Genomic DNA, 12,726 nt, shown 5'->3' on the forward strand with positions numbered 1-12,726 from the left:
TTTTGCCTAAGTTTCTTCACAGAGTGACCATTTTAACCAATATTGGCAAACTCACCCTGTTTAATCTGGTGTCAATAAACGTAGTGAAAAGTCGTGTGGTGAAAAATATTATATTATGGCGCCGAAGGCGCCCTTAGAACAAATTTAGGGTCTGTCACCAAAGTGGATGTCTCAAAATAGTACGAACGGGGGACGGCTGAAGATTTAAGTGATTGGTTTTGACCATTGCACTCAATACTCAATTTATTCTTCTCGATGACTTTCGTTTCTCGTCTGAAGCTCTGTCAACCTGTATCCTGCTAGGTTACAGAACTTCTGTTTTTATAGTTGTGTGATTTGTAATTGTGGCTAAACGCGCGATGTTACTTTCTAAGATACGAAAAAAAAATCTGTTCATTGTAGCTTTTTTTAAGTAGACTCCTATATAGCTTTTAAGTTAACTTTTGCGCTGTTGACTTTTTTAAGTTCAGTTCTTTTCTTTTGTGTTTGTCAAGTGTAAAGGTCACGAAAAATGTGATCGACATCTAGATTCGAAGATGGATATCAATTGTCAGATATTCCAGCGAAAAAAAATCCCCGATTGATATAGTTTTCTCAAATTGAGTTAGTTTTTATCAACAATAAACTGAATCATAAATCGTTCTAGAAATTCAGACAGCTTTAAGGCTATCTTTTTTCTTCGAATTTGCGTTCATTGGCTCTTTTCCAAGTGTAAGTTTGCTGTTGTTTTTGAGAATTTCTATACGATTTACCAAAAAATGACTGTTTTTATCGCGAAAAAGCGTTTACTCATTTTTGTTCTTTCTTAGTGTCAGTTTTTTGTCATTTTGAACCAGATTCTCAATTCTGTGTGAATGGGTGCTTTTCTTGTGCTTGCATGCTCAAAGCTTTTTCGATCACAGAAAAAAAAATTAGGAGTGAGGCAATTATTTTGGAATTTTCGTTTTCTTGCGTTTAATCCATTTCCCCTTAGTTATAAGAAAGAATTAAATGCAGTTTCAGGACATTCAAATTCTTCCCGATACTTATGAATTAAGTTTTTGCTTCATTTTTGGGCCTTCTTTTGAGTCATTGTTTTGAATGAAATTGCACGTTGTTTAAAGATTCGATGATCGTAGTTCAGTCTCTTATATAGTTCGCGATAATTTTTGTTGTTTTTTGCCGGAAAATCGACTCTTTTGCGTTCAATGACTCTTTTTCGAGCGTCTGTTGGTGGTTTGTTTTTATATATAAAGAGCCAGAACCTGTTTTTTGTAACATTTTTCATCAGATCAAAAATTATCTGCTGATTGTTTGTCTGCTTACATTTCGTTATCTTAATCGACACAGTCACTTTTGCCATTATTTGTTCCTAGAAATTGTAATTTTACCAGCCCTGATTTCGCCGAATTTCCGTTTTTTAATTTTCTTTGCTGAGAAGATAATTCGTTATAATTGGTTTTGGCTGATGTTATTTTTGGCTTATAAACCTTGTTTTGCGCCATTTGAATGTTTTTTTTTTCGAATAAAAAATTATGTTTTTTTATTGTGTTCGATGAATGGAGCATTTACCCACGTAATTATGGATATAGTGCTTTTTAACGCTGCCGATTATGTTCTTAACTTGTATGGTAAATTAAATTCTTTCCATCAATTTGCATGGTTTTTATTGATATCTTGATTGTTGAATGGTTTGGGTTTTTGTTCCTTCTTTGGTAACGAAAGTAACGGAATATTTGTGCTCGGGGTGGTTTTTTGTTTCTTCAGACTAACTTCGACTTTTTAACAAGAAGTTTTGACGGAATTTTAATATATCTGCCGAAAGATGTTATCTTGAGTTCAGCTTTGAAAATATATTTAACCTGTGATCATTTTTCATGGCGCACAACAGACAATTTGGCCAAAGAAGTTCCAGCCAATTTGAAATTCAGCCAAAAGTATACTGACAACTCAGCTTGAGATAATTCAGCCAGTTTCACAAAACGCTAGCTTTGAAAGAAAAAAAGCGGTCACTATTATTGGCTGAATTGACCGGATACTTTTGGCTGAAATGTCTAGATTGCAAATAAGCTGAATTTTTGTTGGTCGAATTGTCTGGACGCGATGTTTCATAAAGTTACGAGGGTTTAAAGATATGGGTAATTTGGGACTATTAACGAGCGATGTATTTTACTCTGTTAACGCATAAACGGAGGTTAAATGGACGGAAATAGGCAATTTGTCGTAATTTCTACGTTACTAAGAGCTAAATCTATAACTTTGTACTTTATATTGCTTGTGGGGTGATGATTTTAAAAAAACTCAAAATTTATATAGTTTTTTTGCTCTTAAAATTGATCATTTTTTTAAAGTGAACACTGCTTCATAGACATTAAAAGACAGACGGTACTTTCTGGGCTTTGCCCTGATACGAGCAGACTTGTTTTTACTTAGTTGCTATATCGTTTCATTTTTGGTCCGGTTGCAATGGTGTGTTTGTGATATTGCAGCGGGTTGTGAGAAAGTTGGGTGGTGCGCTCTGAGTCTTAAGTTCATTTCAAACTCATGTGCTATAAAGAAGGTAATTTACGCTCTCCAATAACAAAAGACTAAACGGCGCGAAATAACTTCAGTGATTTCAAAACTTCGAAAATCGATAAGAAATGTTACTTTTTGATTAGTTGCCTAGAGTTGGGTGAGTTGATTTCTCAAAGAATTAAGAATCAGAAAAACTTGGTCATGATTGGTTAGTTCACTTTTTAGCCTCTCAAATAATGCTATATCAAGCAGCATCTAAACATCGTGCTTGGTTCAATTGCCAACAGAGCACAATTTAGAGAGAATTTTTATTTAATGAAAACAAAACACTTGATCCAAGTAATAGCTGAAAATGAGGCCTTGAATTGATTTGAGTTATCATTACCCTTGTGATCGGCAAGGGTGTTGCAACCGGGTTGTACATTTTTTCCCCGGGTGGTTTATTGTTATGCTTTTATGTGTTTCAGAACGGATGGGTCGTAAAAACTTTTAATGAAGCTCAATTTCTTATGAGAAAAGTTTTCTCGGCTCAACAGGGGTCAACTCATATTCGGTAGTCTTTGTTTCCGCTCGGTAATTGTTTCCAAATGCTTTTCAAGCTGTTTATGAACATAATCCAATACAACCATGAAATTTTCGTCTGTGTATTTCGAATTTTTTCGAGCAATTTTGTAGACTTTAGTTTTTTTATTAAAATGTCTGTTTTTCTATTCACTATATCATACCGCCTTGGTTTTAATTGTATCGCAATTGTTGCCAAGCTCTGTTTCTCTTCTCTATTGATTATGGTTAAGATATGTTTAAGTAGCCTTAAAAAACTCGATCAATCTTTTGTGCAACCGGTTGCTACATGTTTTTTAAATGAGAGGAAAGGCACTGTAGATTGTATCTTAAAATGAATGTTTTAAATGGGCATACTAATCGACACATTTAATAATAGGCCGGTTAGTGGATAAAAAGGTTAAATAGAATGCTTTTGTCTGAATGTGGAACGAGTGAAATGAGTGAAAATGGAGGAAAAAACGCTTTTAATTCCCTGAAAATGATATATTATATATGCCTCTTCTTTTTATCCCAAGTAAGACCGAGAGCAACACCATTTGCTAATAACCAACACAGCACACACAAACACACAATGCACGATATATACAAACTGCTACCACCGAAATCGATGCATATTACTGCATCATTCTAGTACCAAAAAGTAGCGGATAAAGGGGACATTTTAATGTGCTACTGGGAAAGAAGGAACACAACACAGAATCGCAATGCAATGCAACCGCCGGAGGGTAGAAAAAAAGAGAACAATTTAGAACGATTACAGAAGGCTACTTAGCTAGTCTGTGATTTACTAAGCACCACTTATTTTACAAATATTGATCTACTCTTCCTGAAAAAATTGTCGGTAAGTTTTAAAAATACAATCAATTGTTTCCAAGCTTTCTAAATCAATGATTTCAACTACTTTTCTACAATTTTTCAAGAATTATTTCGACCTGACTGTTTAGTTGTTAGTTCTGTATCATTTGTTGGGCAAAAATAGTTGCAGCTTCCACATACTGCTTATGCTTTTAACCTTTGTCGACGGGAAACGATCGTCGCGCTTACTAAGGGTACTAGACATGATATAGTTTTTTGCCTAAGTTTCTTCACAGAGTGACCATTTTAACCAATATTGGCAAACTCACCCTGTTTAATCTGGTGTCAATAAACGTAGTGAAAAGTCGTGTGGTGAAAAATATTATATTATGGCGCCGAAGGCGCCCTTAGAACAAATTTAGGGTCTGTCACCAAAGTGGATGTCTCAAAATAGTACGAACGGGGGACGGCTGAAGATTTAAGTGATTGGTTTTGACCATTGCACTCAATACTCAATTTATTCTTCTCGATGACTTTCGTTTCTCGTCTGAAGCTCTGTCAACCTGTATCCTGCTAGGTTACAGAACTTCTGTTTTTATAGTTGTGTGATTTGTAATTGTGGCTAAACGCGCGATGTTACTTTCTAAGATACGAAAAAAAAATCTGTTCATTGTAGCTTTTTTTAAGTAGACTCCTATATAGCTTTTAAGTTAACTTTTGCGCTGTTGACTTTTTTAAGTTCAGTTCTTTTCTTTTGTGTTTGTCAAGTGTAAAGGTCACGAAAAATGTGATCGACATCTAGATTCGAAGATGGATATCAATTGTCAGATATTCCAGCGAAAAAAAATCCCCGATTGATATAGTTTTCTCAAATTGAGTTAGTTTTTATCAACAATAAACTGAATCATAAATCGTTCTAGAAATTCAGACAGCTTTAAGGCTATCGTTTTTCTTCGAAATTCGATAGTTGACCTTTTTAAAAAATAAGCCAGTTTTTTTTCTGTTAATTTGCGTTCATTGGCTCTTTTCCAAGTGTAAGTTACCAAAAATGGCTGTTTTTATCGCGAAAAAGCGTTTACTCATTTTTGTTCTTTCTTAGTGTCAGTTTTTTGTCATTTGGAACGAGATTCTCAATTTTGTGTGAATGGGTGCTTTTCTTGTGCTTGCATGCTAAAAACTTTCCGATCACAGAAAAAAATTTAGGAGTGAGGCAATTATTTTGGAATTTTCGTTTTCTTGCGTTGAATTCATTTCCCCTTAGTTATAAGAAAGAATTAAATGCAGTTTCAGGACATTCAAATTCTTCCCGATACTTATGAATTAAGTTTTTCAGTTCTAAAAATGTTTGCTTCATTTTTGGGCCTTCTTTTGAGTCATTGTTTTGAATGAAATTGCACGTTGTTTTAAGAGTCGATGAACGTAGTTCAGTCTCTTATATAGTTCGCGATAATTTTTGTTGTTTTTTTGCCGGAAAATCGACTCTTTTGCGTTCAATGACTCTTTTTCGAGCGTCTGTTGGCGGTTTGTTTTTATTACGCCTGCGATAAGCAAGCGTTATTAAACTGGAATATAGACTTTTTTCGGGTTAATACTAGTTTAGCAAAATAGTTGAATCACTTTTTTCACTTCTGTTCTTCTTCTCTTCCTTTCTGTTTTTTTTACCTTCTCTACATGTTCCAGGTTGCTTCCCTTTGGACTGGAGGTAAAGAAGTTGCCTTTGTACCCTAAGGTCTGGGGTTCAAGTCGTGGCCGGATCTTGTTTTTTTTTCAGTATCAAGGAAATTGATAAAAAAAAGTTCCGAGAAAAATGAATTGTTGTTTTTTGGTTTGTTCGCTCAGGTTTTGTCGGCTAAATTTCCTGAACGGATTTCGCTTGTGCGGTACACACCTTTTATTGTAGTTGCAAGTGCTAGTGTTGTTCTTTCTAGTTTCAAGAGGGACTTGAAATATTTTTAATTTTTTTTTTCATAAAATCTTTTTTTTTCGGTCAGTTGGTGTCTGCTCGAAGATGGTCAGCTTAACATCTCTCATTTGTTTTTGATGCAAGCAGCTTTCATTGTAGTTGGAAGTGCAAGTGCTGTTCATTCTTGTTTCAAGGGGGACTTGAAAGATGAAAAAAATCATACAAATTTTTTTTGGTTCAAGTGGTTTCAGCTCAAAGATTGTTGGCTTAGTTGCCACATCACTGATTTTTCTTTGCTGTAAACACCTTTCATTGTAATTGCAATTGTTGTTTAAGGTGGGACGTTGAACTTTTTTCATAAAATTGTATTTTTTTGGTTGAACTTGTGTCTGCTAAATGATTATCGGCTTTGTCTCTTTTCGTAAATTTTGTTCCATTGTTGCTGATTTAAAGTTCAAGTTTCTGGCATGTTTGCCTGGAGTTAATGCCTATCGAGACATATGAAAGTTTGTTTGACATAGTTTCTTTTCAAAAGTTTTATTTTTTGGCTGTTTAAATGTTTATTTAATGTTAGTATTGTATCACAAGTGGTGCGAAGCCTCTGTGTCGTGCTTCTCTTTGTTATCTCCACGCGAGGAACAGTTTTTGCGATAAGAAAAATGTTACAAGCGGCAGAGGCGGATCATTTCCATGATTTTTGCTAAATGTGGTCTTCAGCGGACTATTTTTAATCGAAATTTCGTTTTGGCTGACTTTTTCAAAACAAAATTTCGTTCGTTTCAAGTAAAAACAGAAGCATGTTGGTCGTCAGATCAGATCAGATGAGAGAAGTGGCTGAGAAGTGCAGTGATAGCACTCAAATGTTACTCGATGATAAATGAAGTGTCTTTGATGGTAGATTAAATACACGAATAATTGTCACCACATTCATTAAAATACAGCAGCTGCAATATATTTATTCTGTCTGTTTATTATTAAACTGAGTATTTTTCTTACGATTAAGCGCAAAAATGCCACATAACTCATAAAAATATTTATTATTTTATTATAAAACGACGATTTGCTCGTTTGACAAGCTAAAACATTTGGCAGAGCTGAAGGCATACTTTTGTTCATAGCCAGTTCATTTCAGTTGTAGGTGATGGGAAAGTTGTTTAATTATATTTGGATTTTGTGTGAGTATTCTGTTGATTGTTATCACTGCTCACAAAAATGTGTTTAAAAGTCTTATGCTAGTTGCAATTGCACTGGAGGGGGGTACAATGTGTTCTGATTGTGTCCTTGACTGTGTGTGGTTTAGAATGGGTAGACTTCCGTGCCCGAGTGAGACGACAAGAGCGTGAAGGGGGACAATCTGACTCTCACCTACAGCCCACAACTCACACATCACCCCCACACAATACCACCTTTAGCAGCAGCAGCAGAAGCAAAGCGCCACCAGCAGAAGGGCTACACTCTCTGCACAGCCTGAACAACATCCACAGGAGCAGCCACCGCCACCTGCACCATAGTGATAACCAGCCAGAATACCCGCCTTCTTCTTCTTCTTCTCATTCGTATTCTGTCTCCTCCGATCTATCTCAGTCTGCTTCTGTACCCAGTTGTGCTTCCACAAGTGCTGCTGCAGTGAACTGTAGTGACCTCAGAAGTAATAATAAGAACACTGTCAATAGTAACAAAAGTGCCCCCCTTCAGCACTACAACAGTCATCCTCAACTACACCACACATCCTCCACTCCCTCTTCTTCGCCTCCTTCGTCCCCTGTAGAAAATTGGCTCAGCGACCAATTCAACTTCTCAGGTACACACACCTATATAATTATTAAGGGCAATGAACGTAGTGAAGACGCTTATATAGGTCTTGGTATTTTAAAAAGTCTTTTCAGGTTTAGTTCATTTCCATTGTTAAAAGGAAGGCACACTCCACAATCGAACAGCAAACTGTAAAGTTCACAAAAGTGGAATTTAATTATCCTATTTTCCAGCGAAATAAAACTTTTACCTATTGATCCAGTTTTCTCAAAAAATAGTCAGTCATAAAAATATGTCTTAGAAATAATTTTTTTTTCAATTTTTCTGCTAGAATTTTTTTTTGCTAATAAATGTTCAGTTTCTTTTTCGGATGCGTGGTTTCTGATTTTTTTTCTAGATGTGCGTGAAACTATTTATAGTTATAATTAGTTAGGTATGTTTGAGGTTTAAGCAATTTTATCTGAAATTGATTCAAGTTGATGGTTTAAAGTATTGTTTCATTTTGTCAAAAAAAAAATTCGAAAAAAATTGGTTTATTTCCAGATTTTTTTTTGCCAATTCGACTAGTTTTTTTGTTTATAAAGGAATGTGATGGCAAGATCTGCTAGAGATTCAGGCGCGTGGTTCTTTCTGGCTGGAGTTTTCGAAAACACATTCTTGTTTTTTATTTCCTCTTTTGACGTTTTTTCTAATGTTTTTGTTTTGTTGTGATCTTGCTCTTTTACTGTTGCGCATAAACTTCATAACTGATAATTCTTGATATTAGTGTGTTATTTTTATAGGCTTTCGGTTTTTTTCAGATTTTCTGCAATTTTTTTCGTGGCAATTGTTTGTAATTTTTGCATTCATGTGTTAACACAAGTAAAGCTTGTTTGGAAGTATGAACTCTCTTTTTTTTCCAACATAAGTCCGATCTATTAGACTATTATTTTACAAATAGCACTTTAGCTTCAAAATATCATGGATCTGTAGCGTAGAGGTCAGGAAGGAGATCCGCATCAAAATAAGAGGGTGACTGGGCAATGTCGGATGTTTTAACTTTTTCTGATACTAGTTTAAATGCGTCCGCTCTATAAACTGAAGCTTTTTAATTGGAATTTTTTTTCAAATTGACCGGTACTGCTAATGCGTCATAATTGGCTTGCGTCTTTTAGCATTTATGTAGACTCATAATTGGCGTGCGTCACATAAGAAATTTTGGAGACTCGACGTTTTATTCAGTTTTCCCGGTAGCGTTATCGGTCATATTTTTGCTTGTGTATGCGGGGGCGTTCAACAGTGCCGAAGTACAACAGTGCCGAAAAAGGCGGCAAAATTTCAGAATAATTTACGCGCATTTTCTAAGAGCGGTAAATTACTGACGCTAATTATCAAAGAAAATCACTCCAATTTTGGCGCCAATATGTCTGCAATTGCAAATTAAACAATTGTTTTGGCGCCAAAACGTCTAAGTTGCAAATTTTCTCATTCAAAATCTAAAAGTTTTACTTAAGATTGTAAACGATCGCTGTTTAATTTTTGATTGCCGCACTTAATATGTCGAAATTTATTCAAATTTTTGGCACGGTTGAACAAAGTTCTCATTTTCGGCACTGTTGAACAAAGTTTTCATTTTCGGCACTGTTGTACTGCCCCGTGTATGCGAAGTGCGACTTTTGCTTGTGTATGTGGAGTGTGTTTAAATTTTAATTTTCGTTTTGGTCTTATACTAAAGTGGATAAGGACTTCATCTCCGATTGTTGTTCTTGGATACGCAGATTGTTTGGTTGCAAGATTCAATAAACAGTCTTTGAGTACATTTAGGAATTACCGTATCTCAGTTTTTTGATCGAGATGTTTTCTTATTGTTTGCATCTATTGGTTATCAGAAAGAAATGGATGGAGTTAATCCCAAATCCTTCTTTTGTTTTGAAGGTAATTGACTTCTATAAAAATTGGATTTTTTTATCTGATTTTGAGCCTACGATTTCTTCAACAAATTTCATTCATGTTTTACATTTTTCGTTCAAGACACATTATTTTTTGATTTTTGGAGCTTTATAGTGTATCGCACGCGTGGTGCGAAGCTCAGCTTCGCCTCTGTGTAATAATTTATGAACGTATATGATCACACCACTCAATGAACGGGCAGTTGTGGTGATGTTCCACGAAAGTAATATGTCACTACTTGTGGAAAGTATCTTCATGTTTCTTACTTGTTGAACACGAATGGAATGCATCTATCTATCTATATCTATGTCTATATCTATCTATCTATGTCTATATCTATCTATCTATCTATCTATCTATCTATCTATCTATCTATCTATCTATCTATATCTATCTATCTGTCTTTCTATACTATATTTGAATGCGAGTGACAGCTGTCTTCCATGTTTAAGCATAATAATTTTGCATGTTTAATGAAAAAATTTTTTCATGTTTAAGCTATATCATATATTGCAATCTATCTATCTATCTATACTATATTTAAATGCGAGTGACAACTGTCTCCCATGCTTAAGCATAATAATTTTGCATGTGTAACGGAAGAATTTTTTCATGTTTAAGCTATATCATATATTGCAATGCTTAAGAAAATTAATTTTTCAGTATTTTTTTTTTTCGAGGCCAAATTAAGTCTGTCTGTCCGTCTGTATACTTGTTTTTTTTTTTAAATTAATTTGATTATATCTGTCTACCCGTCGCCTAATTTTTTAACTTTCATCTATTATCTATCTATTATATATTTAAATGCGGGCGTCACTATCTCGCCAGGCTTAAGCTTTTTTCAACGTATTTTTTTGCATGTTTAACAAAAGAATTTTTTCACGCTTAAGCTATATCGTATATTGCAATGGTTAAGTGTTTTTTAACGAATTTCCAGCTTAAATTCAGTGTTCATTCCATCAAGTTTAAAATAAGCAACCCGGTAGTAGGATATTGACAGAGTTTTCCCAGGTTTTGCGATTCTGGCCTCCATATATGAATAACCTATCCTTTTAGTTTACGAGATAGGCAAAATTTCTAAAAAATGTAATATAGAAAAATTTATCACTTTTAAAATTTCTCACCTGTAATTGAGTGCTGTCAGGGTACTCTCAAGGGTTGCGAATCTTGCCTCTGATTATGGTTGCTCAAATCCTCGTAGTTTTCGAGATATGACGTTTTTTTTGGATTTTTTCAAAATTTTTCAGAAAACTTAGATATAAAAAATTTCTCAAAACTTGAATTTACCATCTCTGTAGTGAGACTCTGTCAGGTACTCTCAGGAGTTGCGAGTTTTGCCGCTAAGTATGACTGCTCAAATCTTTGTATTTTTTGAGATATGACGTTATTTTTACTTTCTCCGAAATTTTCAAAAAACTTAAGTGTTAAAAAATTCCAAAAATTTTGAAGATCTCAATCCTGTTATTGGAATCTGTGAGGGTACTCTCAGGGGTCGCAATTCTTGCATCTGAATCTGGCTGCTCAAATTCTTGTAGGTTTCGAGTTACGACGTTTTCTTAGGTTTTTTTTTCAAAATTTTTCAGAAAACTTAGGTATAAAAAATTTCTTGAAACTTGAAATTTTCATCTCTGCAGTGAGGCTCTGTCAAGGTACTCTCAGGAGTTGCGAGTTTTGCCTCCCATTTTGACTGCTTTTCAAAGGTTTAATGAAAATTAAATTAGTTTTTTTTCGAAGTTTGAATTTCCGAACCTTCAGAGTATTCTCAGGGGTTGCAATTTTTGGCTCGAATTAAGAATGCCCAAATCATTTTTGTTTAAGAGATACGACGAGTTTTTTGGAATTTTCTAAAAACTCAAATAATAATTCGTTAAAGTGAAATTCCCAACCCTGTAGTTGTGTACTTTCGAAGATAGCGAATATTGCCATAAAAAAACTGCTCAAATTTTGGTAGTTTTTCAGATGTGAATACCTTTTTTTTGGAAAACTTCATGTGAGGTTTCTCAAAATTTGAATTTCCCAACGTTGTAGTTGGGTACTGTAAGAGTACTCTCAGGAGTTGCAAATCTTGCGTTCAAATGCGACTGCTCAATTGCTTTCAGTTTCCCAGATGTAATGTTTCTTAATTCATTTTAAGTTTTTCGAAGAAGTTATATAAAGTTTCACAAAATTTTATGGTTTTTCAAAATGTATATAAAAAACTTGAATAAAAAACTTTGCAAAATTTGTAATAACGAACCCTGTAATTGGGTGACTGGGTTCGAACCATGTGATTGGGTGCTGTCAGAGTACACTCAAAGAATAGTTTCGTGAGTTGTTGAAAATTCAAAGCACCGGAGGTGGGTTACACGCTAGTTATTTTTATGTGTGTTGTGTTTGCAGAGGAGGAGTTCCGAGAGCGTGAGTTGTTCTCGTCGAAGCAGCAGACGTTTGTGTATTGCAAGAACCTCAGAGGCCACTGCAGTGTGACCAACTGCAGAGACATCACTGAGGCACTAGAGTTCGATCCCCTGCCCGACCACTTCTTCTTCGTGCTGCAATACAACCCACAGAACAGGTCAGTCACAGCCGCCTCTCGAGTTGTCGTTGTCTAGAATAGTTGTCTCATTAGAGCTTTCTTTCACTTTTGATCACCATCTACTTCAGCGATGCGTAGTATAATACTACTAACCCTAGTAGAAAGTAAAAGTTCTCAGTTGGTGGCATTTTTGATAAATTTCCAGACATTGGCAATTTAATAGCATCTGTACTTGCATTTTTGATGGGTATAGTTGGTTTATTTAAGAACCGAGCGATGTTTTCAACCGATTTTGGCGCAGATGGGAGGACGTGAGACTCCTAATCTGCAGGTTGGAGGTTCTTTTCCGGCAGAACAGAAAGTTGTATTTAACCTTTTCTTTCATGATTTCACTTTTTCACATTGCTACAGCTGCTTTCTGCCGTTTTTTGCAGAGTGCAGCTTCGCCTCTTTCTAAAGACATGTCGCCTTCCATAAAATTGTCTGTTTTTTGCGAAGTGTCTAGCTATCGGATTAGCGAGTTAATAATGGTTGTCATTCTTCATTTTTTATGTGGATTCATTCGATTTTATTTCTATCTCGATGTTGTTCTATATGTGCTGTTCCGTTGGAGTTCTGGATTTTTATGGCCAGATTTAGGATTTGGTTGGCGATTATTTATTACTAGCTGTAAGTTCCAATCTGCCTTTTTTAGCTCCTCTTTTTTCGCATCAGTGATGTGTTTTTCGCTCTCGATTGCGTGTTGGTGTTCTGAAGTGAAGCGAAGTGCAGT

General features: G+C 35.2%; 1 protein-coding gene across 1 annotated transcript in view; it reads left to right on the forward strand.

Moving 5' to 3' along the window:
• The window catches only part of LOC134853390 (serine-rich adhesin for platelets-like), a gene marked incomplete in the record, with an annotated part of 95,142 nt that overhangs the window by 37,703 nt on the left and 44,713 nt on the right, over nucleotides 1-12,726 (forward strand). Inside the window, 2 exon segments of the mRNA XM_063869382.1 lie at nucleotides 7,059-7,559; nucleotides 11,819-11,993. Of these exon segments, the coding sequence (XP_063725452.1) occupies nucleotides 7,059-7,559; nucleotides 11,819-11,993 (676 nt within the window).

The sequence above is a fragment of the Symsagittifera roscoffensis genome, chromosome 8 (assembly GCF_963678635.1).
Source record: "Symsagittifera roscoffensis chromosome 8, txSymRosc1.1, whole genome shotgun sequence".
Classification (NCBI taxonomy): Eukaryota; Metazoa; Xenacoelomorpha; order Acoela; family Convolutidae; genus Symsagittifera; species Symsagittifera roscoffensis.